Source organism: Kryptolebias marmoratus, linkage group LG1, assembly GCF_001649575.2.
Source record: "Kryptolebias marmoratus isolate JLee-2015 linkage group LG1, ASM164957v2, whole genome shotgun sequence".
Lineage (NCBI taxonomy): Eukaryota > Metazoa > Chordata > Actinopteri > Cyprinodontiformes > Rivulidae > Kryptolebias > Kryptolebias marmoratus.
Window position 1 is genome coordinate 26,327,097 of NC_051430.1, and position 26,451 is coordinate 26,353,547.

General features: G+C 40.7%; 1 protein-coding gene across 2 annotated transcripts; it reads left to right on the top strand.

The window, feature by feature from the left end:
• Positions 1 to 1,721: 1,721 nt before the first annotated feature.
• jak2b (Janus kinase 2b) lies at positions 1,722 to 26,268 on the top strand. 2 transcript variants are annotated; one of them, XM_017412435.3, is made up of 24 exons: positions 1,722 to 2,257; positions 4,331 to 4,567; positions 5,859 to 5,982; positions 6,068 to 6,185; positions 9,674 to 9,819; positions 10,188 to 10,491; positions 11,354 to 11,473; positions 11,580 to 11,737; positions 13,035 to 13,146; positions 13,950 to 14,136; positions 16,565 to 16,689; positions 16,891 to 17,025; positions 17,482 to 17,569; positions 18,660 to 18,787; positions 18,963 to 19,101; positions 19,928 to 20,079; positions 21,064 to 21,214; positions 22,143 to 22,276; positions 22,369 to 22,558; positions 22,977 to 23,101; positions 23,182 to 23,354; positions 23,585 to 23,702; positions 25,003 to 25,116; positions 25,414 to 25,555. In XM_017412435.3, exons 2-24 carry the CDS (start codon positions 4,336 to 4,338, stop codon positions 25,519 to 25,521), a joined length of 3,381 nt encoding a protein of 1,126 aa, XP_017267924.1. In that variant the 5' UTR covers positions 1,722 to 2,257; positions 4,331 to 4,335; the 3' UTR covers positions 25,522 to 25,555. The 2 variants fall into 2 exon arrangements, with proteins under 2 accessions (XP_017267924.1, XP_037831628.1); XM_037975700.1 differs by lacking the exon at positions 1,722 to 2,257 and having other exon boundaries at positions 4,336 to 4,567; positions 25,414 to 26,268.
• The last annotated feature ends 183 nt before the right edge of the window (positions 26,269 to 26,451 follow it).

A 26,451-nucleotide genomic window follows, 5' to 3' on the forward strand; every position in this document is an offset into this window, starting at 1 on the left:
CCAAAAAAAACTAACATAAAAGATTACCTAAAAGAACTCATAATGTACAGATTCTAACACAGCGTTCCTTGAAGGAATCCATATCGCCTGCCGCCTTTTATGCTAGAGCACGTGTCAAACTCTGTTCTTCGCCTGCATGTTTTAGATGTGTTCTTGCTTTAAAACACCTGCTTTAAATGAATGACTTGTAGACGTGCTTCTGGAGAACTTTATAATTTGGTGAGGAGGTAATTAAATCGTTTGAATCAGGTGTGTTGGAGCAGAAAAATCTAAAACTTCCAGGACAGTGGAGCCTCGAGGCCTGGAGTTTGACTCCCTTGTGCTTGAATTTAAACTAAAATCCTCCTGTAATAAAAAGGGACAGAATTATAGCTGTTTTGATCAAAGCTCGTAATCTAATATTGCAAGATCTTCCAATGTGTTAGCCCTCTAAGCATGTGGTGAGGATGACTTTCACCTATGACCACCAAATTTAGCAATATATCTGTAAAACTGACTGAGTTATACCCATTCATGGGTTGGCTAATGTCAGTTAGCTGTGGCAGCCATCTTGATATGGGTTGATTTTGACTGTTAAGAGGTTGTAGATGTGCCTCCAACTGAAATTTGTTCAGTGCTTCATGACATATTTTGCTAACAGACAAACAATGTTGAAGGCAATGGTTAATGCCAAAGTTTTAATCAAAATATATTGCACAATGAGTAGTGATTAAAGTATGTGTTGGAAATTATGCTCAGCTACTACCACTCCAAATTTTAGCACGGTGTCTGTGAAACATCCTGAGTTGTAGCCACTTCTGTGTTCTCTAAGGTCAGAGAGCCGTGGGAGCCATTTTGAATCGAGTTGACTCCAGAAATGAATCAGTTGTAAATGCGTTTGCAATGAATGTTTTCTGGAAGTTTCAATAAAATCCATCAACTGGTTCACAAGATATTTTGCTAACAAACACACACACACGCAGACACGGGCCAGAAAACATCATCATCCGCCTTCGGGGTGTTTGAAACAAAACTCGTTCAGGTTCTACCACACTGCGGTCCACATTAAAGATGCTTTGTCGTTGCTTTTCCTCCCCAGTGTTACTAACTGTGTTATAATTTAGCAGGCACCCACGGTAGTTTCTGTGGGAGGGTGTTGGTCAGGTTGGCAGTTTGCTGGCAACCAACAGACTGTTTCAGTGTGAAAATACCTTCCTGGAACCTTTTATTCTCAGACTTCACACTCTCACAGTAATTTATGAAGTTTTTATACTTTATACGATTGAATATCTCGAATGAGAAGAGAAATAACCATCCTCAACTTCTTTCTTTTTTGTCTGTAGGCATTTTAAATGTGTGGATACTCCTGTAAAATTATATCCACGTGTTTTAAAGCTGTGCTTCTGATGCTTCTTACTCAAACTAGCTTTCTTGGATAAGTGGTAAATGTAAAAAAAAGAAAAAAAAAGAGTTCTTTTTTAAATGATTTGTACATTAGAAGCATTCCATAGTTTAAAAAAATAAAAATAAAACTGAACAGCACAGTAGTAATATTTAAAACTATTTTTACTTTGGTGGCTTTGAGGGAATCAGATGGTTAAGAAACTATGAATTTCGAATAAAAAGTCTCGATTTGGACAGCGTTGCTTAAGTTGTGAAGAGTGGGCTCTCACGGTTGGGAAATTTCCGACGGCCTCGAACGCATCGCGGGAATGGTGGGATCGGCTCCTGCCGGTTTGTTGACTCAGTCTTCGGCTACGAGCTTGTAGCAACGGCTGGGGGGAGGCAGCTAGCGCTCCGTGTCACCAGTTCGAGCACTTCGGTCGACAACATCTCAGCTATGTAGCCGCTGTTCCGTCTCAAGCAGGCCGCTCTCGGACGGGTTACGTGCGTTCGTGTTTTGTAAACAAGCTCGGGTTGTTTTAGGCAGAAGTTACAAGATCGCAAAGATAAAATAAAATAACAAAACGGCTGGAAGGAAGGAGCTCCTCCGGAGCGAGATGGCTACTGCTAAGCTGACCAGACGTAGCTCGCGGTGCTGGCCAGCGGCGCACGGCTTGGACGTGTTCGCTTTCGCGCAGAGGTTTAGGTTTCAGTGCGTCGTGTGAGCGGTTTCGGAACCGAACGATTTAAACAAACAAACAAATACAGAGGAGAGATTAAAAGGAAATTTAAAAAGCTGCAGTTTCTGCCCGAGTCGCCTGCGTTCTTGGCTGGAGCTGGCCTTGGAAGTTAGCAGAAGGGCTACCGAGCTGCACGTCGGGGCTCAAACACAAAAGTGAGTATTTAACTCGTTTCTGTTCCGTTTGTTCGGGTTATTCTCATGACTCTTATGTAATCCCTTCGTAAATACACATATATATGTGTTGGGATAAATTTCCACATGCGCCAACATTGTCAAAAACACGCGCTAAGCTTGTGAGTTTTGCTAGCGATAAGTTAGTTTAGCGCATAACATCGGGGCCTGATGAGTTTGTTCTGCAGCTAAAGTTTTTTTTTTTTTTTTGCCTGTATATGACCCGATGTGTTCAGTGTTACTCAACATAGCAACCTTGGACTGGGTTTAAACCCCACTGGCAACAGCGTCTGAAACAGTGGTGGGGAAAAAGTGCCCAACATTTAGCCAACTTTGAGTAAAAACAGCGTTTTGTCCCTTTTACTGACAACAAGAACATCATTAGAGTCATCATATATATTGCTAGATTTCTAAGCACACTTTGTTTTAATAAAGTACATGACTAATATATCAGAATATCATAGATGTAAACTTGAAAATGTAACTTCTTTCAGTAAGCTGTCAGAGCCCAGAAAGTTTTAAACCACTCACACAACTCGTGATATATTTGTTTTATTTATGTCTTAAAATTAACTACTAAAGTAGGGCTAAAATAATACATATTTGCCCCTGAAAGTAGAGTTAAAGTGTAGCATTCACTGTTTGTAACAGCTTTTTAAATGCAGTGTTTGTTTGCTTTCTCTAAACGTGTGTACAAATATATAAAATAAATAAATGTGATGGTTTTAAAATATGTTCTTGTGTGCTTTAAAAAAAAGACAAATATGAAGCCTTTAAGGGAAAATGTTTTGCATGTTGCCTGACACCCCCTGGGTCAGTGTTTTGCTGAAAACAGATGTTACAGATGCACTGTTGTGTAAGTTTCTATATCTTCTGTCCATGTTTTCTGTGGGACATGTCCTCACAGCGAGTCCAAACTCATCAACCATACAAACAGGAATGGAGAAGTACACGAACATTGCAGTGTGTTTAAGTTTATTTACACATTTAAAACAAAATGATGCGATTATTTGACTACTCTATATTCGATTCTTTTCGTGGCGGTTGGTGGCGTGATGTAAATGGAGGTTTTTCTGAATGTCTTTCCAATTTAAGCTGGAAAAACGAAATGTAGGGATCTGTCAAAGTATGTAGTTGGTTTGTAAAGCTCCTTCTTCCACTTATTTAGGTGTTAAAGTCACTATTCTTTGATATCAACACCAAAACAGTTATCAAGAAGTCTCATCTGGCCTTTCTCAATATGTCCACAAAACAAATCAATTTCCATAGTTTACATTTTTGCACCGCGTCTTGCACCCTCGTGCTCCGTCTCTCCCATTTCTGGCTTCGAAAAGCATGATTTTCACCGGAAAATTTCCGCTTTGAAGTGCCGAGTGTGAACAAAAACTTCAGAAGGGGGTGGAAAAAAAAAAGCCTGGGCTGAAAGGCCCTCACATTCTCCTAAAAAATCTCCAGTGTTAATGTGTGAAAATGAGCTTAAGATAAGATACTAAGTGGCTTGGTTACATGTGCAAATGAGGTCAGGAGCCCAATAATGAGGACTTCTGTTGCGTGCGTGGGAGAAAAATAATAATAATGTGCATTTGGGTTGTCTCTGTCAGCTGTTTGATTTATTTTTTTTCTGCTTTAAATAACCTTTTCCATTTCAAAATGGGCTTTGAAGTCCTTCATGGAAACAACAACTTTGCAGCAGTGGGTTCTTAAAGCAGATTATTACCGAAAGAGAGATGTTACGTACATTTAAGCTGTCATAAATAATGAAAAACTTTTTTATTTCAAAGCTGACAAAATGACAGTGTTGGGGTAAAAATATCTGTCCTCCGTTTAAAAAGGAACTCATGACTTTGTTTCATAATTTCACTCATAGAATTAGATTTACAGATTTGAGAACCCTTTTCTAGACAATGGTTCCTCTGTGCCGCAGCTTTATGCAACGTTTTTCCCACTCTGTGCGACAGTTCGAGCCGTGCGCCCTGATTGTGATATTAAATTTACATGACTGCAAAAGCGGCTGTTCCTCCTGTGGCTGACATTTTCGTTTTTCATCGACTTCAGGGCGCATGTTGCTGATGGCTTCCCTGCCCGCTATGGACACCGTGACTGACTCCTGCCCTGCGGTGCACCAGAACGGGACCGCCCATCGGGAGTCTCCGGACACGAGACCAGCCGCTCCTGTTCTGACGATTCATTTCTACCACAGCAGCCAGGGAGCAGCCAACTGCAGCTTCCTCAGCTACCCGCCTGGGGACTATGTGTCCGAGGAGCTGTGTATAGACGCAGCTAGGGCATGCTGTGAGTACTCCCGACTGTGCAAACCTGCACGAAGCACTCCATTTCTGCTTTATTGTAACTTTTAAATACATCCCAGCGTTTCCCACAAGCCTCTGGCCTTCAGGGGGGTGGATTAGGCAGACAGGTGGGGGGAAGAGGTTGTCAACGAGACAAATAATTCAAGTTTATGTTTTGCTTTTGATAACAGCAATAAATGAAACATTTGATTAATGACATAAATAGTACATTTAAATAGCTTGGATGATTTATTTACAAATCGTGCTGCTTTTCTAGCTACAGCGTATTCTTCTGGGCTTTTCAAAGAACATTTCTAGAACCACTTGGTTTGAAAAAAAAACAAATATTTTTTAGCATACATATGAATTGAGGTATTACCCAGCATATTTATTTGTATTTATTTGATTATTTGTGAAGAAAAGACGCACCTCAAACTGCCTGCAAGAGTAGGGACATAAACGGGCAAAATTTGCATGTCAAACGATGCGTCAATAAGACGTAAAGTACATGTAGTTTTCCTGTTATTAACAAGTTGTTTATAAGCTTGAACATTTGACACGCATGTCAGGCGTTAACACACAAACAACGCGTCGAGAACGAGTCGAGGTCACGTGTCTTTGGCATCACTTTGTTCAGGATGCATTTAATACAACATTGAGTTTAAGATCCAAAAGCCCCGGGGAGGTTTGAGGCATGTAGGGGGGTGATGTATCGGCTTTGGAGTCTCCTCCAGCCGCTGTTAATTGGTAACCTGTGAACACCTACAGATATTTATTAATTTATTACATGCCGTGACCTTCATGGGTGCCCCCCCCGTGTAATGCTAGAGGAAGCGCTGCATCCGACTGATTTATCGAGTGACCGCAATTAAACCTATCTACAGAAATGTGTTTCCGTGTTCAATTATTGCATTCCTTTTACTCTGTTTAGGTATAAGCAAAGATATGTTAGCCCTGCTCTGCTGCTTTCGGCAGCAGAGGTTTAATTTGTGAGTCGATGCAAATGCGACACTACTAATCAACAGCAGGGCCATGCGGGGAGGGACTAGATTTACCTGCATGTTATGGGTTTTATGATAAACCAAAACACACCTGACATTTTAGACAAACTTTATCGACCATTTTTTTTCACCTGTATTAGTACTGAAAACAAATAGTTTTCTTATCCGTGTCCTGAGGACCACTGCATTAAAGCGTGCGCACGAGCGTCACTTAATTTATGTTACGAAACCAAACGTGGTGCAAGCATTTAAAATGTGATGTGATTTTTCCCTTCCTTTTTTTAATCCCTTCAGGTATATCCCCCCTGTACTGCAGCCTTTTCGGTCTCTTTCGAGAGCGAGACCACATGTGGTTTTCTCCTAATCACATCTTCCGGCTTGATGAATTATCTTCAGAGGATGTGTTTTTTAGACTAAGGTACCATGATATGTTTTTCTTTCTCCACTCCCCAGTAATAAAACTTGAACGTCATCCTGATTTTCCTTTCTACTTAATACTGCAGGTACTACTTCCCTGGCTGGTACAGTAGTGGAGCATCCCGAGCGTATCGATATGGAGTCAAAAAAGGGTCAGAAAGCCCCGTGCTCGATGATCACGTCATGTCCTACCTCTTTTCTCAGGTAAGCATGACCGCATGGTTCCTTTATTTTACTTCAGCTGAAAGTAGCTGTTAAATTCAACACCAGAGCACCAAACGTTGCCCGGGACTTTAGCTTTACGTCATAAACAAATAATACAGCGTAATGAAAACTGTAATGTCAACAGTCGATTAGACCGTGAGCTGGTTCAGTTTTTAACCCCGCTAAGCCTCGCTGGAAAAGATAAGTAACAAACTATGACAACTGCGTTTTTGTTTCTTTTCTTTTTCTTCGTTCTATAAATCATGAGGCCGCTCGTTTAAACGAGTACAGCTGAAACTTTCAGTCACTGGCATAAGTGTTGATTGTTTTTTTACACGCAGATGTACGCTTTAGTTTAGCACAAAAGCGAGATGAGTGAGCAAAACTAAATCCCCACACTGTTAGTGCTCTGTGAGGCTTCTGCTGAGCTGCCATTGTTCAGATGCGTCACTGCTTCCTGTCTTTGTCTGCAACAATCAAGGCTGCTACACAACGGGCATCTTCCTCATACAGAAGTGGTGCACTCAGAGTGCCAGTCAGGACCATTAACTTACACGACGAGGCAGAAAGCTTTTCAAGACCCCAAGATTTGACGAGTCACCAGGATTTTTTTTTTTTTGGAGCCTGACGTATAAAACTTGAGCGAATTCTGGCGTGGAATTCTGACCATGTCTGCTCGGTACCTGCTAAGATGTTAAAAGCATTAATAAAACCAAATGTTGATGTTGAGTCTTTAAGTCTTTTAAAATGGAGGGAGGCTTTTTAATATAAAAGTGGCCTAAACGAGTAATGCTGTGAGTCTCAAAACCAGACATTTTTTGTACATCTCTGTGCTTCCTGCGCCTCATAGACCTGAGCAAAAGAGATAATAAAAAGTAGATGTGTTTTAAAGAGTAGGTTTACATTTATGAGGCCACCATGTTGTCAGATACTCTTCCTCGTACCTGTTACTTCCTGTCGAGGTTTCAGGATGCCTTTTTGTTTTTCTTGACCTAAAGTTTGTAAAAGGCAGGACATAGAGAGAAGAAAGGTGCAAGAAAACGGACTTGAATCTAAATGTCGTGATGTTATATTTTGGGTAAATTAACCGAGATAAACATCACAGATTAATTTATGCTGGACTGGATTATACACCACGCCGTACTCTGCTCAGAATCACACACATTGTAATCTTTGCAACGCTTTAAAAGCAACAAGTTCCCAGAAGCTTAACAGTTTTTTTTTTCCAGTAATTTGTCACAATAACTGATATTTTACAAGCTGGTATGTAAATATATGTTTGCAGCGGGATGACATCTGTGTGCTCTAAAAACAGCAGATTATATGAAAACTCAAACTCTTATGAACCATGCTGGATTTGTTATTTATGCACATTGCTTGTTTGTACATATACATGTAGTTGTTTTGCAAACAGCTTCTCTCTGCAGAAAATAAAGAGCGCAAAATTTGGTTGTTACAAAATACTAAAACCCCTCACCTGATCCCATGATACAAACTGAGAAAGAAAGCTGCAATAATTAAAGTTAAAGGAGTGTTTTCTATTTTTATTTAGTGAGGATAGATTCTGAATATTGTGCCTCCATACCAGCTGCTTGCTTTCAAAGTGTTTTAATTTCTACAAAACGCTAATAATAAAACACCCATATCACAGTTATAGAAAAGTACAAATATGCTTTGATTTAAACAAATATTAAAGTTGACTTTATAAAGTAAAGGATTCTGTGGAATTGGGTTTTTGTAAATCTACCCTAAAAACTACAAGGGAATTGATTTTTTTTTTTTAATCTTTTTTTTATTTTGTTTTCTGTTGGCAGCTTGAATATTTGTCCCTTTCTTTTAGGTCAGAGTACACTATTGATGTGTACAGATTTTTTTTTTTTGTAACACAGTACTAACGATAAAATAGGAAAGGAGTAGTGCAATACTGACCTTCTTTTTTTTTTTAGATAAATCAAGATAGCCTTGTTTGACCTCAGCCAGAAAAAAAAAGACTGCACTGCAACAGAAATGCATGAAGTGTAGATGGCTCAGGAATAAGACTCGAGTTGACCTCTTTGTGAACTGAAGGATTATGTGGATTTATTCCTGTGGAAATCTACCCTGACAGCTTGAGGAAAAGCCTAAAAGTGAGAAGGAAATCATGGCTGCGGGGGTCATTTTGTCACATTGTGTATTTGCCGTTATTAAACCAGCACGTCTGCCTGCGTTTACTCTGGACAGATGTTGGCTTTAGTTTTTAAAGAACACAACAGAATTACTCTCCTGAATTACTCTCACAATATGAGACTGAAACAAAGATGTGCTGCAGATTTATTTATTTATTCCAGTTGATGTTTTGTAAATATTCTGAATATGACCTTTTTGGTTTGGGATTTGAATTAGATTGTAATGAAATCCGTTTTTATTACATTTAAATGTAATAAAATTTAAGTTTTCTTTATTTTTATGGTGCCCAGAAATGACCTTTAGCTGTGAATTAAATTTAATTCCTTGCAGTTGGATAAAAAGTTTAATATCTGTGTTTGTTATAAGAAGTAGTTAATATTTTTGCAGGAGGTTTGTCTGTACTCATAAGTAAAAATAAACTAAAGCTTTCCAATTTTTAAAGAAAAGCAACAACCAATGCAGGTGGTTAAAATGTTTCTTTTTTTTAACCACTGTTGCACAGTATAAACAAAAATCTTTTATTTAGCCAGGTTGGGTTTATTTAACTCTACAAAGATTATTATTGTTACTATATCTTCCAGGTTGTGGTTGTACCCACAACATAGTATCCAGGCTATTGCAAAATTTAAGAGAAAAAAATCCATTACCTTTCAGTTCTGGTCTGTTTAGTGTTCAAACTGACTTATTAAAGTCAAAACAAGAGCTGCAAACATGATGTCACTTAACCTGGAAGGAAGCTCATTCATTGGTTAGTTGTTGTACACAGCCGTCCTCTCGTCATATGGACCTGCAGGGGAACAATGAAAACAAAGTTTTTTCCAATGACTGCAAGCAAGTCATGTTGTACCTATGCCTAGCTGTTATTTATCCTCTCTTGAGGTCAGAAAAAGAGTTTATGACGACATCAAACAAGTTGATTTCAACGAGGATATGAACTAAATAAGAGCCTGAGTTAATACAGTAACATAATAAGAACCTTATTGCTGCATAAATAACTTTGAAGTTGCTGTATAATGAAGAAATATCAGTTTGCTGGAAGCTAAACGAAATGTCTTTTCATGCAGCCCTGGTTGTGGTGCAAAAGGTTTGTGGATGCTTACAAACTGAAATAAATCAGCACTCATCCTGAAACTTTTCCTTTGCTTCACCCAAAGTATGCACAGATTGGTATAACTCTCATGAAGGCACAAAGTTTAATGGACAATCTGCCAAAACCTCTAAACATAGGGGGACACAAGTGCGCTGACAGGCTTTTTTAGACCCGTATGCTTTTAGTGTTCACCTGCTGTAACAATCAGTCCTGTTCTTATTACTGTGTGCAGTGGAGAAATGATTTTGTGAACGGCTTGGTGAAGATTTCCAGCTCCCACGAGACGCAGGAAGAGTGCCTTGGTTTGGCTGTTCTGGACATGACCAGAACGGCTAAGGAGAAACAGATGTCACCGCTGGATATCTACCAAACTATAAGGTACTTTAAAAAACTAAACTCTCTGTCTTCTTTTAGTTTGATTGCTTTAAAGAAGTGACTACAGGCTGAGCAATAAAAGATTTTGTAGAGTGATAGGAGATTTTAATTTTGGGGTGATTATTATCTGTGTTGCTTGTTTATAATGCTGGACTGGCTCAAAACTAAGCTGTGTTATCTGAACTGTTGCAGCAGCATGCCAAAACAATGTTTTATCATTAGTTTACAAGAAGGAATGTTGTACAAGTATGTACAAAGTAGTAAGTGTTTCATTTGACAAGCATTTCTTGTAAGAATGTAATATATATAATGAGACTTTTAATAAATGTAAAACTTCTGGCTGACACAAAAATCTGCTGAACCTCCTCTAGTTACAAGTCCTTCTTGCCAAAGGATATGAGAGCTCAGATCCAGGACTGCAGTTTCTTGACACGTAAGAGAATCCGCTTCCGCTTCAAGCGCTTCATCCAGCAGTTCAGCCAGTGTCGGACCACAGTCCGCGACCTCAAGCTCAAGTACCTCATCAGCATGGAGTCGCTGGAGAAAGCCTTCTACACGGAGACGTTCCAGGTCCGAGAGCCTTCCGGCGAGCCATCCAGCGGACAGCTCGTCATTCTGGTTGCTGCAGACACTGGAATACAGTGGTGTCGAGAGAAACTGAAAGATTCTGACGAGGTTTGTCCCTGCTGATCCAATCTATTCATTGGTCCGTACTGGGAGGATTTATGTCCAGAGCCAAAAACATACAAATGCGTTCTACTAATATTATATCCCATCCTCTCGAGGTAAAAGAGGCTCAAACTCTGGTCCCAGAGGGCCATTATTCTGTGTGTCTTAGCTGACTTCCTGCTTTAAAATACTTTAACTTGTTGACATGTTGAGGAAGTAATTCAACGATTTGAATCGGAAGTGTTGCAGCAGGGAAACAACTAAAACTAAAACCTGCAGGACATCTGTAGTCGGAACCAGAGATGATAGCCCTGCAAGTGTACACCATGCACCGGTGTTTAGACCAGTTCTCTGAGTCTGTAAAATGTCACCTAACCAAAGAAACCTGCTAGACCAGTGCTTCCCAAACGTTTCAGCTTCTGACCCATAAAATAACAGTGACAAAGGTGTCTGATCCCATCTGTTGGAGTTTAAATATCCAAAAAGATGACAACACAAACAGTCTTAGCATCCATTTTGCTATTTTTTTAAATCATTAAATGACTTGTATTTCAATTCTCTGTTACAATTATGGTGTAAATATATCATAAAAACTGTGTTTTTAATTGTAACTTGATATCTGGAGATTATCTAAAGACCCCTGCTTGTTGTTAGGTGACCCACATTGGGGTCCCGACCCCAACTTTGGGAATCATTGTGCTAGCCAATAAAATAGGTGCAGTACTACAGAAAAAAAGGACAAACCATGTTATTTATGTTATGGCTATTTTATTTCTAACTGATTTTAATCAGGATTTTCTTTGTTTTTTGTAATAAAATGTAGAGTAACTTTAGTTTTGCTGTTTTATTTGATTTTATTTCATCTCAGGAGCTACAAACCCTGTGTGATTTTCCTGACGTCACTGACATCAGCATCAAACAAGTCAGCAAAGAGGGTGCAGGAGAGAGCCGCTTGGTCACCATCAATAAGCAAGATGGCAAGAATCTGGTAATTTGACCAAAAAAAAAATCCTTTTTTCTCCTCCTCAGTTGTCTGCAAAGCAAGCCCTGAGCTGACTGTAAGAATGTTTTTTTTTTTTATGTTTTTATTTCAGGAGCTTGAATTTCCCACCCTGTCCGAAGCCCTCTCATTTGTGTCCCTCATTGATGGCTACTACCGACTGACCACAGATGCACATCACTACCTTTGTAAGGAAGTGGCGCCCCCCAGACTTGTTGAGGCCATATCCTGTCACTGCCATGGCCCCATTTCGTAAGTACAATTAAATCAATTTAACCGATTTGTATTTTCTTGTTTTCTATGAGTATGATGAAACTTTAACATATGGATCAGATAGACCAGAAGAGGTTGTTTACAGTTGTGTTTAATAGAGAGCCTAGAATTTGTTTGTGTCTTTTGGCAAAACTGAAACGAAGAGCTCTGCTACACAACTTTTGCCATCAATTCTCTTCTCTTGGTATGTGTTGTGGATTTTTTTGGCCTTGATGGGAAAGGAACATCTCTCCTCCAGAAATAGGTTTTGAGCAGCAACACATCCATCACAGGTCAGCTACAGTTTTGGAAATAACTTATTTGGGGGGAAAAGCGAAACCTTGTGTAAACCCAGAATGCATCATTTGCCATCAGTACGCCATCTTGAATCGAAACCTCTACATTATAAAAGCTAATTAGTAAACGTTATCTATCTAAGAAAGCCAGCAGATTGTGTAGAATCTTCACTTCGTCGCAGTCTCCCATCCTGAGCAGCACATTGGCAACAGTGGAAAGAAATGACTCCCTTTTGACAGGAAGAAACCTTCATCAAACCAGAACCGGGCTCCGAACGAGTGGCCATCTGCTTTGAGAGGACAGGAGAGAGAGACAAACACAGAATGACTGGTCCAGGTGGAGTTTCTATGGGAAAAAAAGACTAAGAAAAACACACAAGTAATGATAAAAACAACTACAAATAATGGAGAAGAGAGCGATTAAAGACAGCAGCTGAGGGAGGAAATGTGCTCAGTTTGATCTTAGGCCTTACCTGGCCGAGGTTACAGGTGAGCTGCTCCGAGTCAGCAGACTGCAGGCCATTGATTGGCCAGAGAGCCACATCAGTGGATGAGTCATGGGAGCTACTGCTTCAAAACCGCCATTTTCTACAGCCACACCGACTTGCTTTTATTCAGTTTTTTCTGGCTCACTTTTAACCTGTGAATGACTAACCACAGACCGAGCATCAGACATACCATGACCCTGATGTACTCCAGTGTTGGCTGTCACCAAAAATGACACCAGAAGAGTGTTGAGCAGCCTTGCTATGACGATCCCACCCACATCGAGGCAGCACTCAGCTGTATGGAAAATCACTGAGACCGTGTAGAATAGAATTAGGGCGAGGCAGGACACGCTACGCTTGACGTCGCCCACTTGATTTCAAGTGTAGATGACTTCTCCCCCTCCCCTCGTTATCTCGTTATCACTTTTAATCGGCCAAAATGACGAGGCTTGTTGGGGTCTGAATGTATAACTTCTGCTTGCAGGTTTGTAACGCTGGTGTTCTTTGTTGCAGAATGGAGTTTGCCGTCAACCGGCTTCAGAAGTGCGGAAACAAGCAGGGGTTGTACATTCTCAGATGCAGCCCAAAAGACTTCAACAAGTATTTTCTTACGTTCCCAGTTGAGGTGAGTCTGAGTCTGCAGCTGGTCAAATGAGACACCACCACACTAATGCAGCTAAAAGCTGAAATAAATGAATAGAAATGTGTTTTTCTCAGATTTGTTTAGAGGGACTTCTTATTGACATGCATTTTATCAGTTGTTTTCTGTACTCCTTGTTCCTCCTGTCTTGTTTCACTCTCGGTATGTGGGAAATATGTTGACAGTGATGCCAGTAAGTTTTAGCACATCAACAGGTTATGCAATGCTGTGCCGATCTGAAAGGCAAAACAGCAAAATGGACTCATAATATTTCTTCTTCTGTCATTAATGTTGTCCAAAAAACACTTTATTTTTTTTAATCCAGAGTTTAAGACAGGACTGTTGCCACTCCTGTTTCTGCAACACCTGGTGATTATCGAGCCACCAAACTGGACTTAGAGAAAGCCCTCCCTCAAGGAAAAAACCTGCAGTGATAACAATAATAAGACAATACCTCACAGAGGTTATCACATGGCTGTTTGCCATGTTTGTCTCTTAATTCTGGGTACACTTTAAACATGAAGTTGCTAACATAAGTGCACCCTGCTGAACTGCTGGCTTCTGTTGTCAAAAGGGAGCGTCTGTTTTTATTTATTTTTAGCCTTTTGATCATCTATTTTTATATTGCTACTAAGAACATACAAGACCTATTTTTTTAAATAACTTGTTTTTTTTCTCTCTTCTCTAATTGTTGAACTGATGTGACATTATTTTCATCTTGGTTTTGTGATTTTAAGCTACCCCCAGATCATATGCCTTTGCACTGAGCTGTGCTTTTTGTGTGTTAGGTGTACGAAGCAGTAGATTACAAGCATTGCCAGATCACCAAGTCTTTGGCTGGTGAGTTTAACCTCAGTGGAACCAAAAGAAACTTCGGCAATATGCAGGAGCTGCTCAGCTGCTACCAGAAGGAAACTGTGCGCTCGGACGGCATCGTTTTCCAGTTCAGCAAGTGCTGCCCTCCTCAATCTAAAGGTAAGACCAACAGGATTTTTTCCATTAATGCGGGACAGCTTTTGTAGAGGTGTGTGCAGGAGTGTGTGCTACCATCAGATGAAGGCACAGAATGGGTGGGTGTTACAGGAAGAGCATGGGGGAAAGAACCTGAGAGATTTTTGCAGTGTTATCAAAGCTTTTTATTCGTAGTTACACAGTCAAGCTGGTGTCACTGGATATGCAGGTTGGAAAAGCCTTTTTTTTTTTTAAACCATTGACTGCTTTGTAAAGTGCTCACTTCATATTTTTAGAGAAAATGACATGTTACAGAATTTAACTGTTCAAAAAAAAACTTTACTCACAGAATAAGTATTTTCCCCTCCCTGAAAAACAAAAGGTTGCAACATATTTAAAAAACACAATAGTTTCACGTGTCAGTTTCTAAACTCACTTCTGTCTTTTTTTTTTTTCCCTGCGGTCTTTTTTAGGCTTTCCAGAGCCTAAACCAAGCTTAGCACACGATCATTATTCTGTCTTAGAGCTTCAAACTACCTGAATCATTCAGGTACTTAACGTCTGGTTAACATGTGACTTCGAACATGTCTGTTGTTTAATTTGTACATATACCTACGTTAAGTTTTCTGTGGTATCAAACTTATTAAAAAGGTTTTGACCACTAAAACATGTCCCCCTAATTAATCATAATGTGTGTGTATTTTGTGAGAGTCCCACATCTGCAGTATGAGTAAATGGAAGTCCTTTATGCGTGTGATGACGTTGGGTTGTTTTGCTGCTCGGTTTGAGGAGCTTAGACTTTATTTTTATTAAGTGAATGCTTCAGATTAGTTGTTTAAGGATTTTGAAGAAGTGCTGATATGATTACATGGATCACTTGTGTGAGAATTAGTGCTGCCACCTTAACAAGACATCATGAAACCATAACCTCTCCTTTCTGGCAGTGGTAGGATGTAAACATTCACTGTCTGCACATGCATATGAGTAATATGCATGTGCAGACACAGAAAAATTATATAGCTTTTACCATAGACATACTTAAAGACCAAGGGTCTCCGTCTTCCTCTCGTTGTTGGGAAGTGAATCCAGCAGGAACCGTTTTACACGCCGGCGATGTGGAGCTTTAAGTCCCGCCTATTCCACCGCGCACAATCATGGCGTCACTAGACATTTTGAGCGTAAAATAACTGATTACAGCTAAACGTGTTCGAAAAATGAATATTTGAACACAAGTCATCAAGGTAAGAGCTACAAAAAAACTTATCAGAGGTGCGTTTTTAGTTTTTAAGAAGGGTAATATCTTGTTTATTCACATGGAAGGGACTGGACTTAAAACTTGAACCTGTCGACAGGGAAGCTGGTTCTGTTCTGGCTTCAACTTCCAGGTTCTGGTCCGAGGTCTACCTATATGTTGACTTTGTTTTTTCCAAAGTTCTTCTGTAGCATACTGTTGTTTTGTTGCTACAGTTGTTCTTTCCTCCTCTTTAAAATGTCAAATATGTCACTACTAGGTAGGTTTAAAGTTGTGTTATACACGCAAAACAGCCAGTGTTAATGAACTCAAGGTTATTACATACTCTGCAAGAACCGAGAAAACTGTTCCCTCTCCTAGGGCTGCGACAGAAGAATGACAGCCTTTATTTATCCCTTGCAGCCCTGGTTTGGGAGTTCTTGTTCTAGACATATCATCTGGGCAGAACTGTTTTCCTCATTTGTTGTGCGACAGCTATTGCGTGATTGGTCAGAAGTTTGAAGTGGCCGTTAATGCCAAAAATGCACCTTTAATCAACATCGTGGTAACCTGTTTGAAGCCCTTAGCTGAAGTGTGGGACATTCATTTATGTAGGCCAGATATCACTCAGTGTTTGTCCTCGGTCTTCTTGGCTCTGGCTTCTTTGAGCGGGTCTGTTTTTCATCTTTGTGCTTTCTGCAGCTGCTTGTCTCCAGGAGTTGCCAGTAATAATGATGTAATATTGTACTTTTTTTAATTTTTGGTCTTCAGACTTCAGATTCTCAAAGACTCTATTATGAAAAGCTGCCAAATAATTGTTCAGTTTGTTTTAGCTGCTGCTATTTTACGTTTCTGTTTTTTGTATAAAAGTGCCCGAGGAAGGTATCACCTGCCCTTCGAGTTGATGCGTATAGAACAGTTGGTGTGTAATATCTGCCAGTCATTTATAATCAGCAGCAATGTAAAACAAAGCAAGAGGAAAAAACTGAAAACCCAGATGACTCACTTGTGCCTCCATTCTTGCCTCCCTTTCGTAATTGTACCAGAAGTGGTTTCCACTGAAAACGATGAAGAAATAGACAACACAGTTTCTCGCTGAGCTCTGACTCATATCACCAGCTCTTATCCTTCCCTTTGGTATACCCTGAAGTTTTCCTTTTGTCTTGAATAAATCTGTCTTTAAACTAAGATTGTTGTTGTTTTTGTTGTTGTTGTCAACAGAGAAGTCCTGCCTGCTCGTGTGCAGGAGCAACAAGGGCTCCGAGGTGCCTCTGTCTCCATCCCTCCAACGACACAACATTAGCCAGATGGTGTTTCACAAGATCAGGAAAGAAGATCTGGAATTTGTAAGCTTAGTGTGCATTCTGCGCTTCCTCATTTATCCTTTTTCTTTGCATTACCGTTTCATAAATTCTGAATCGTCAAAACTTGGTCGGTTTAACATTTTACGTATGCAGCATAACGAGCATACTATTACCCAATCAGGTGAAGAGCCGTTTGTAAAGAATAAAAGTTTAACCTTTGTGCAACCATAATCTTCTTGTCAGATGGAGAGTCTCGGTCAAGGAACATTTACGAAGATCTTCAAAGGCGTTCGGAAGGAGCTCGGAGACTACGGGCAAATGCACCAGACCGAAGTCGTGATGAAAGTTCTCGACCTGGCCCACAGAAACTACTCTGAGGTCTGTAGTTTCAGAGCTGAGCGCCTTTTTACTGTTTACAAGCACGCCGGCGTTTGAATGCAAATGTTTGGGTTTCCCTGTGTACATGTTGCCACCCCGCCCTACCACTCCACAGAAACTTCAGCTTACAGCTCTTAAATGAACTTAGGTCTGTAGTTATAATTATTTATTGCAGAACTTGTGTACTTCTTCTTTAGTATTGTTTTGTTTTTAAGGGTGAACACAAGGCTCCTTAGAAGTATTTATTACTGTGTGGGGGGGCTTAAAAGAAAGATACAGTAATTTAAAAAGAAACTTACTGTGGGCTACAAATCCTCAAAAAACACCCAAAATAAAAATTCCAACTACACCAATATCCCATTTATGACAAACAAACTTGCTTAGTTTTTGTCTGTTTTGTTCCTGACAAACTTAATTTGTTCGTTTATTTATTTCCATCTTGTTCTCGTCCTTCAGTCTTTCTTTGAAGCAGCCAGCATGATGAGCCAGTTGTCCCATAAGCACCTGATCCTGAACTACGGCGTGTGTGTCTGTGGAGAAGAGAGTAAGTTTGCTTTGGAGGCTTACATTCGTGCTTTGCTACTGCTTGCGATTTGTCAGCATACCCTGTACAGTATGTGCTCGTTTAACGCTGTTATCTGTGGAAATCTGGATCCCATGATGTTAAAGGTTCATTATGCTTCACTGTAATCCTGACCATCCTCCACAGCCCAAATCGGAAAGCTGCGGTCAATCTGTGAGCGTGGTGGGTTATTCTTAGGAGTATTACAATACCCGGCACCACGCGCACCACTCCTCACACGCCTGTCTGGACTCCTGCTGCTGCACAACACACTGAAGGCTTTTTCTGTCCTGCACGGACCTCTGCTGGTCACTTACACAAAACATGAAGACATTTAACTGCTGCCTTGTCTTAGGAACGTTTTAAAATCTGGTTAAAGGCCTTTAATTAAAACATGTTTGAGATTTTACACTCACATCTGCATGTGACAGTAAGAAATAAGTAAACCAGTGTTAAACATAATGCTGATTAACAGTTTAGAATTAAGTTATTATTGACTAAGAAGAAGGGATGGGCACTGTAAGCAGAGCCTTCTGGTACGCTCCGATATGCTGACAGGGGGGTTTCTGTCCCTTCGTTTTCACCAGTCCAGTGGATCAATGTGGAGAAGTGGCCGCATATTCTGGCAGTAAAGTTGGCCGTAGTTTCCACTTTGTAATCCTGTCCCATCTGGAAAAGCACCACGGTGGTTAGGATAGAACTTGGCTACCTCATAATCTTGTTAGCATGTTTCTACTGGCTACCGGTTTAAAAAACAAAACAAAAACAAGAACAAAGAAGCTGCTTATTAAAATGACAGTCGTTTTAATTCTTTGAATTCATACCTTTTAATGGCTCTGAATATTCAGAAATTACTGCTCATTCCTACTAAGGCTAGGTTTTCTATAAACTGCAACAAAAATGTGAAGTTGATCATAAATAGATAACCCAAACTGTAGTTTAACCCATCATTTGTTTACCACTCATTTTTAGTTTTCTTATTTTGAGCATGTTGTGACATTGTCTTTAAAACTTTGTAACCTGAAAGTGCTTTGCTAGTTAAGCTGGAAATTGTACTTTATTTCCCTTCCAGACATCATGGTGCAGGAGTACGTGAAGTTTGGCTCTCTGGACACCTACCTGAAGAAGAACAAGAACTCGATAAACATTCAGTGGAAGCTTGAAGTGGCGAAGCAGCTGGCCTGGGCCATGAACTTCCTGGTACAAACCTGTATTCTGTCACATTATCAGTGTCCTTGTTTTGCCATTTTGTAGACTTTGACTTCTTTAAAATCAAAACATCTAATTAACCACAGAAATTGAAATAAATAAGAAGAAAAAAACTTGTTTTCCGGTGTTGGGAGCGTATCATAAGACTTCTCCTTTGTGCCTGCAGGAGGAGAAGCATCTTGTTCATGGGAATGTTTGTGCCAAAAATGTTCTGCTAATAAGAGAAGAGGACAGAAGAGCTGGGAACCCACCTTTTATCAAGCTATGTGATCCTGGAGTCAGCGTCGTCGTACTCCCTAAAGAAAGTGAGTTTCAGTCTAATCTAAACCAAACTGTCATAACCCTCTGTAAACAGCAGGGGGCAATAAGTTACTTCCTAAAGCAGTGGTGTCTGATCCTGGTCCTGGAGGAGCACTCTTCTGTAGTTTTAGATGTTTCCCTGCTCTTCAGCAGGTCATCAAGTTCTGCAGAAGCCTGTAAATCACTCATTTATTCAAATCAGGCGTGTCAAAGCAGAGAAACATCATAAAGATGCAGGATGGTGGGCCTCCAGGACCAGGATTAGACACCACTGAAGCTAAACCAAACTGTCTTAACCCTCTGTAAACAGCAGGGGGCAGTAAGTTACTGCCTAAAGCAGTGGTGTCTGATCCTGGTCCTGGAGGAGCACTGTTCTGTAGTTTTAGATGGTTCCCTGCTCTTCAGCAGGTCATCAAGTTCTGCAGAAGCTTGTTAATTACTCATTTATTCAAATCAGGCGTGTCAAAGCAGAAAAACATCATAAAGATGCAGGATGGTGGGCCTCCAGGACCAGGACTCTTAACGCCAAGCTAAAACAAAACTGTCATAACCCTGTTTAAGCAGCAAAGAGCAGTAAGTTACTGTAAAGAACCTGTCACTCTCATTAGAAGCATCACTTTTTTTTATATATTGCGCATCAAAGAATAAACAGAAGTACAACTTGTTACAACACTCACATGTTGACTTTTTTGTGTGTGTAATTTTAAGTCAGCCTAGAGAGTTTTGTTTAGTTGGTGAATCAAATGAAACTGAATTCAAGTATCAGCACTTTTAACGGGAAAGCAAATAAATAAATAATGTTTTCTGTGCACTGTTTTTGTTTGTAATCAGTCCTGATTGAGAGGATCCCTTGGGTGCCCCCTGAATACATCAAGGAGCCTGTGAAACTCAGCCTGGCTGCAGACAAGTGGAGCTTTGGCACAACATTGTGGGAAATCTGCAGTGGAGGGGAAAAACCTCTAGCAACACTAGACAACTCAAAGGTAGAGCTGTATGATACAACTTTAGTATGTACAATGTCACACCAAGATATGCAATTAATGCTAGCAGCTATTGATAAAGTATGGTTGGGGTAGATTTTATGTATTGTCTTACAGTATGTAAAACATTTATTTTAAATTGCTTATAACTGCTTAATTGAGGATACTTTGCAAAAAGGGCTGCAAAACAACAACAACATTTAGACTGTTCACTTTTTACCTTCAGACCAAGGCTATCAGCAAAAACCAGCCGCCACAGAGGCAGTTTGTTCCCCCAGGATGTCTCTCTGATGAACAAAACAAACACCTTACACACTGAACAGTCAGCTCCACTTACATGAACGCACTGTTCCTCCTACCTTATTCTGTTTCCTCTAAGTGTATATATTATATTGATGTCTGTATGCTGTGAACCGAAGGCAGATTCCTTGTTTGTGCACACAAACTTGGCCAATAAAGGTGATTCAGATCCTGATTTGTAAAGAGAACATAACGATTTAATAGAATCCCATTCACTTTAGGTCACTCACATCCATAATACAGTTTTAGTAGCAAACATTTTTGAACTTTAAATAGATTTCAGCTGAATGATGATTACATTAAAATAACAAAAATGAACCAAAGTAAATGGAACAACGGAGGAAAAGCATTGACACCAACAGTACTGTTTTTAGTTAAAAACATGTAGTCTTACTGCAGTAAATTCACTTTAGGTGGTGCTTCCTATATTTCCAGTTAGGAGCATCACTGCTTCAGTGAAAGAGGTTAATTATATTCTAATATTCTGCTCACTAAATAAGCTGAATATAATTTGGATAATTGCCTAGCTGAGCAGGTTTTTTTAACACGGAGAACCAGTCTTGGTTTGCTGTCTGACAGCTCCTCGAGGCCAACACCTCGCTTTCCCACACAAACACAAGAATGTTTTTGTTGTACTTAAACATAGATTTACACCTACAGACTTTAAGTCTCGTTTATGCCTCACAGAAAATCCTGTTCTATGAGGATCACCACCATCTTCCTGCACCCAAGTGGACAGAGCTGGCAAATCTGATTACCAGCTGCATGGACTACGAGCCCACGTTCAGGCCCACGTTCCGCGCAGTAATTCGTGACCTCCACAGCCTCTTCACACCAGGTTGGTGTATCCACACCCCACCCCCGTTCTTCATGTCAGGATTCAGTCCTAAGGCTCCGTCATTCTCTATAAGATGTCAGGAAGTCAGTTCGTGGTCACGTGGTTGCAAGACGTTCGTTTTTGCACACCTTTAGTAGTCCACTCGGCTCTGAACTCCCAGGAAGCTTCTCCCTCCCGCAGGTTTCTTCCCATTGGCTTCTCGTGTCTCCCGTCCTTGTACAGAGTTTTGCTTCCCTCACCGCGACCAGACGTGTTTATCAAACCGACTGAGACGGCCACAAAGAACCGCCTGTGTCGCCGCACGGCCGTTTTGAGTTCACTGGTTTATAAGTTTTGCTGAAACAGTCGTAAAGACGGCTGTATTTTCCAACAGCCTCCAGCTGCTCCTCACAGTTAAAGACCACAACAACTTCTGACCAATCACACAACACTTGGCACAAACCCCTGTGAGAAACGGTTCGGACAGAGGTTTGTGTCACGAAGGGGCGGACGAAGGTGCCACGTTAACAAACTGACGCCGTTTTTGTCACGCGACCACGTGACTGAGAGCAGACTTCAAGACTTCTCGTGAAGTCTGCAAACAGCTTAAGAATAAGAGATGTTTTCAAAGATACCCAAACAAAGCAAGTATGTATGTCAGTGAAGAAACAGTTTATTGCTCTTGTTCAGTGGGAACGTTAGCAGATTACTGAAGAGTTGAGATCTAAGAAAGTTTTCATCGTTAGCTGAAAAGGCAATTTATTTTTAATTCTTTTTGAGAGGTTTAAAAATCTGTTCAGGACATCATGAGCTCAACGTTGCAGGACTTATTCTTTTCTTTTTTTTTAAGGGTTCACTTTCACTTTGAGAGAAGCAGAAACCAACTTTACAGCTTGTTCACTTTCATCCGTCACTTTAATTGACATTAATTTACCCTTTCTGTTCGTAGACTATGAGTTGATCATGGACGACATCCTGCCGAACAGGACAGTGAGTTCTGGCTGGACGTCTGGAGGATTTGAGAACCAGGAGCCGGCTCTGTTTGAAGAAAGACATCTCATTTTCCTGCAGTTACTTGGCAAGGTAATGATGACATGTGAAATCTAAATGGATCTGTGTGTACAAACAGCACTGAACTAAAGTCAGTGAGGTTGACGTACGTTTTGTTTTTCCAGGGAAACTTTGGCAGCGTGGAGATGTGTCGATACGACCCGCTTCAGGACAACACGGGGGAGGTGGTGGCTGTGAAGAAACTCCAGCACAGCACTGCAGAGCACCTACGAGACTTCGAGCGCGAGATCGAAATTCTGAAATCTCTCCAGCATGAGAACATTGTCAAGTACAAGGGTGTTTGTTACAGCGCAGGTACGCCTTCTTTTAGTTGCTTCCGTCAAACGATTTGACAGCTAGACTGTCTGTAGGCAGTATGTTAGATGTAGGGAAACTCGTCTGTCAACATATATGAACTTGGAAAAGGACAGGCATTAAAGTTTCCTGTTGTTTAAATTGTGTTTCTGTGCATTTGATTCTGAAAATGCTACACAAGTCAGAAAATCGACACTGAAATTAAAAATGCAATTCATTAAGAGTAAATTATTATCTATGAAGATAAGTCAAATAAATTTGCCAATAAGCAGACAGAAATTAGCTGAGAAGATTTATGTATTAAGCTTTCAGTTATCAGTTACAGCAGCAGTACAATCATTATTTTACTTTAAAATTTTATTCATGTTGTGCACAAACTGGCATCTAGTTTTTTCTTCTTTTTTTTTTTCTCTTCTAGGTCGAAGAAATCTTCGTCTCATTATGGAATATCTTCCTTTTGGAAGTCTGCGAGATTACCTCATGAAGAACAAGGAGAGAATAGACCACAAAACGCTTGTCCATTATGCTTCTCAGATCTGCAAGGTGCTGCCGTCTGACTCTGTCGTGCTTCACGTTATCTAAAGCCTCTTACCAATCAGCCTTTTTTTTCTGTGTTTGCGCAGGGTATGGAGTACCTGTCAAGTAAACGTTACATCCACAGAGACCTGGCAACACGAAACATCCTCGTTGAGAGTGAGCTGAGGGTGAAGATTGGAGATTTTGGCCTCACCAAAGTTCTGCCTCAGGATAAAGAGTACTACATGGTGGAAGAACCAGGAGAGAGCCCCATATTCTGGTTAGACCAACTTTTATGTTTTAAACCTAACTTGATTGACTTTGAAGGCTGAAACAGTTTTCTACATCTGTTTCTGCGAGCCTCTGTAAGATGCAGCGAACGTTCAGGGTTAAAAACTGCCAAGTCATTTTGTTTTTGCTGTATTGCTTCAGGGTTCAAGCTGTGATATTTACGATGTGTAACTGCCTCAGAGAGCTGGAGCAGGCAGTCACGTGATGTGTGCTTTGCAGGTATGCCCCCGAGTCTCTGACGGACAGCAAGTTCTCCGTGGCGTCAGATGTCTGGAGCTTCAGCGTGGTGCTCTACGAGCTCTTCACCCACAGCGACAAGAACTGCAGCCCTCCTGCAGTGAGTAACGAGACGCGTTCAGGAGCTTCGCTGCTTTTTGCGAGTTATGAGTTTAAAAACACAGGCAAAGGGACTCAGAGGCAGTTCTGGAGCCACCAGATAGCTGAGTTGGGTCATACAGTCGACCACAAGGGCAGACGGTGCCAGCAGTCACTCCCAGAATAGATTTCCATCCGGGTGGACCTTTTCCTGCACGTCGTTCCCCTTCTCTGTTAAATAACTGTGAACTAAGTAAAACTCTTAACATTTAGAATCAAAAGTCTTTCATTGAAAAGTGAGGAATTTAAATCAGCTACTGCTTCCAGTTCCTTATTAAATTCAGTTAACTCAAACACTACCTGCAGTAAAGTACCAATTAGATAGTTTGAATCTTCAAACTATTTTTCTCTATATTACAGCCTGCTGTGAATTTATTTCTTGTTCACCTCACCTCAGTGTTGCTCTTTCCTAAAGTATATAATAGTCATTGTTGGGCACCTAAAGCCTTTAAAATATAACTGAAATATGTAAAGCTTGTATGTCTGGCCTCGGAGGTGTGGCACTAATAGATGGAGTCCAGTACGTCACTAAAAAATGTAAACCATTTTGTGCTAAATGTTCCTGTGGAGTGAGTTGCCTTAAAAAAAAAGACTCCCAGGTGCTGTGAAGAACCTGGAAAATGGTTGAACTGAGCAAACAAATGAAGCAGAACTTTGTCCAGTCAATGTGAAAAGTATATTTGGCATAAGAGGACAGCGTCTCGTTGATGTCGGAGGACACTGGGTGCATTCAGAGCAGCAGAACGTGATTCATTTATGGTGACAGAACAGCTGAACGTTGGCCTCTTGTAGACGAGCTCTTCTTCCCGATCATGTTGGCGTCACGTCTTCATCTTCACCGTTCTCCCTTCTCAAGGCACAAGACTGAACTATGATGTAAACAGCAGCAGTTAAATCCTCAGTGTGGGTTTTTTTTTTCTTCCTGAGCTAAATGAACGAGGAGATGTTCAGCCCAGATGATGCAAAATATAATGTCTGCTCTAAACACTGAGTGGAATAAAACATTAATGAATACGAAGCCAGATTAGTTTGCCTCACCAGCTGCTTATTAAGCCAGAAACATGTTGAAAATCTGTTTTTATCAATACATGTTACTCAAACACTGCTTTGGCTCTCAGTGAAGAAAAATAAAGATTTAGGCTTTAACTGATTACTTGCTGAGTACGTTGGACTCTTTTAGACGTGAAATATGTTTGATTTTCTGGAACATTTTTCCCGTTCTGGCTCATCCGCTGTCCCTTTTGTTTCGTCCTGCTGCTCAGGTTTTCATGTCAATGATGGGCAACGACAAGCAGGGGCAGCTGATCGTCTATCACCTCATCGAGCTCCTCAAATCAGGCAGCAGGCTGCCTCAACCCCTGGGTTGTCCTACTGAGGTAAGAGCATCGGCCTTTTCACAGTACACTGGTGTAGATAAACCACTCCAGTTGACCGATCCCGTGTTGTAAACTGGTAAAGCAGCTATGCCCCAAACTCCAGCCCATCAGGCTGATAATTAAAGCACCTAATTTTAAGAATTAGAAGAGTTTGGTTGTTTGCTAGATTTAGGAATTCATTGACTTGCGTTCTGTCTTCACGGCCTGAGCTCTGCCTGCGAATGTTTCCAGACTGAGAACGCAGCCCTGTGCAGAAAGATTTATTTCAGTTTCCCGTCTCCCGGCTCTTCCTTTCAGATGCACGAGATCATGGAGGAGTGCTGGGACAAAGACCCCACTCTGCGCCCTTCCTTCAACGAGCTGGCCCTCCGTATCGATCTGTTCAGGGATAGTAAGGAGTTTTAAAAAAAACAACAACAACAACAGAGCCAGGCTGCCCTTCAGCAAAAATACTGAAAGCTTTGCTGTGGCTGCGGGGAGGAAGGCCGAAGTGTGGGTCCACCGTCTGCCGGAGCAACTGGAAGAGCAGGAGCTTGGAATGAGGACTACTGCCGAGGTGCCTTCAAGCAAGGCGCGTTTCCGTCGCGGAGCAGCTTCAGTGGGCTGCGGCCGGTCGGAGCAGGTTAAACTTGAAGGCTAATGTTGCTGAGAATGAGCAAACGTGTTTGGTCAAAGTTTTAAAAGAAGACTTGAAGAGTTTAAAGAGACTGTTGCCAGACCTGAAGCTAAAGATGCTTGTGGTGAACAAGTTCTGTGTGTGTGTGTGCGAGCGTGGGTGTGTGTGTGTGTGTGTGTGTGTGTGCGCGTGTGTGTGCATGTCGTTCATACAAACAGCTAGCTGGCCTAGCTCCTGCCATCCACTTTTGCTGTTGCCTGAAAAGAAAATGACTTATAGTTTTATTTTTATGTGTGTGCTTCAACTGTATTATAGTAATTGTGTACATATGTTCAGAAAAATTTTATAATTTTATAAAATTAAAATGTGGTTAATGCTATATTTGAAATGCCAGCAAACGTCAGTGTTAATTATGTGCCCACAGAGGTGATTTAAAAAAAAAAAAAATCTGGTTTTGTTCATGTTTTTTGTTGGGTTTTTTTTGTCGATGTGAGAGGTGGTGTGAAAATTAAAGAACGCATCTGCGGGGCAGTTTCTCATCGTCTACTCTCTTTAAAACTAAACTTTCTGCTTCGAAATTCTAAACAAAATACTGCTTTTAGATGTTTTTTATGCTCAACTTTGAATCAGGTAAAAAATAAACTTTTGAATCAAGTCATTTATCATCTTAAAACAAGCAAAAGAACCAAAACAAAACTAAGATTAAGAAAATTAAATGC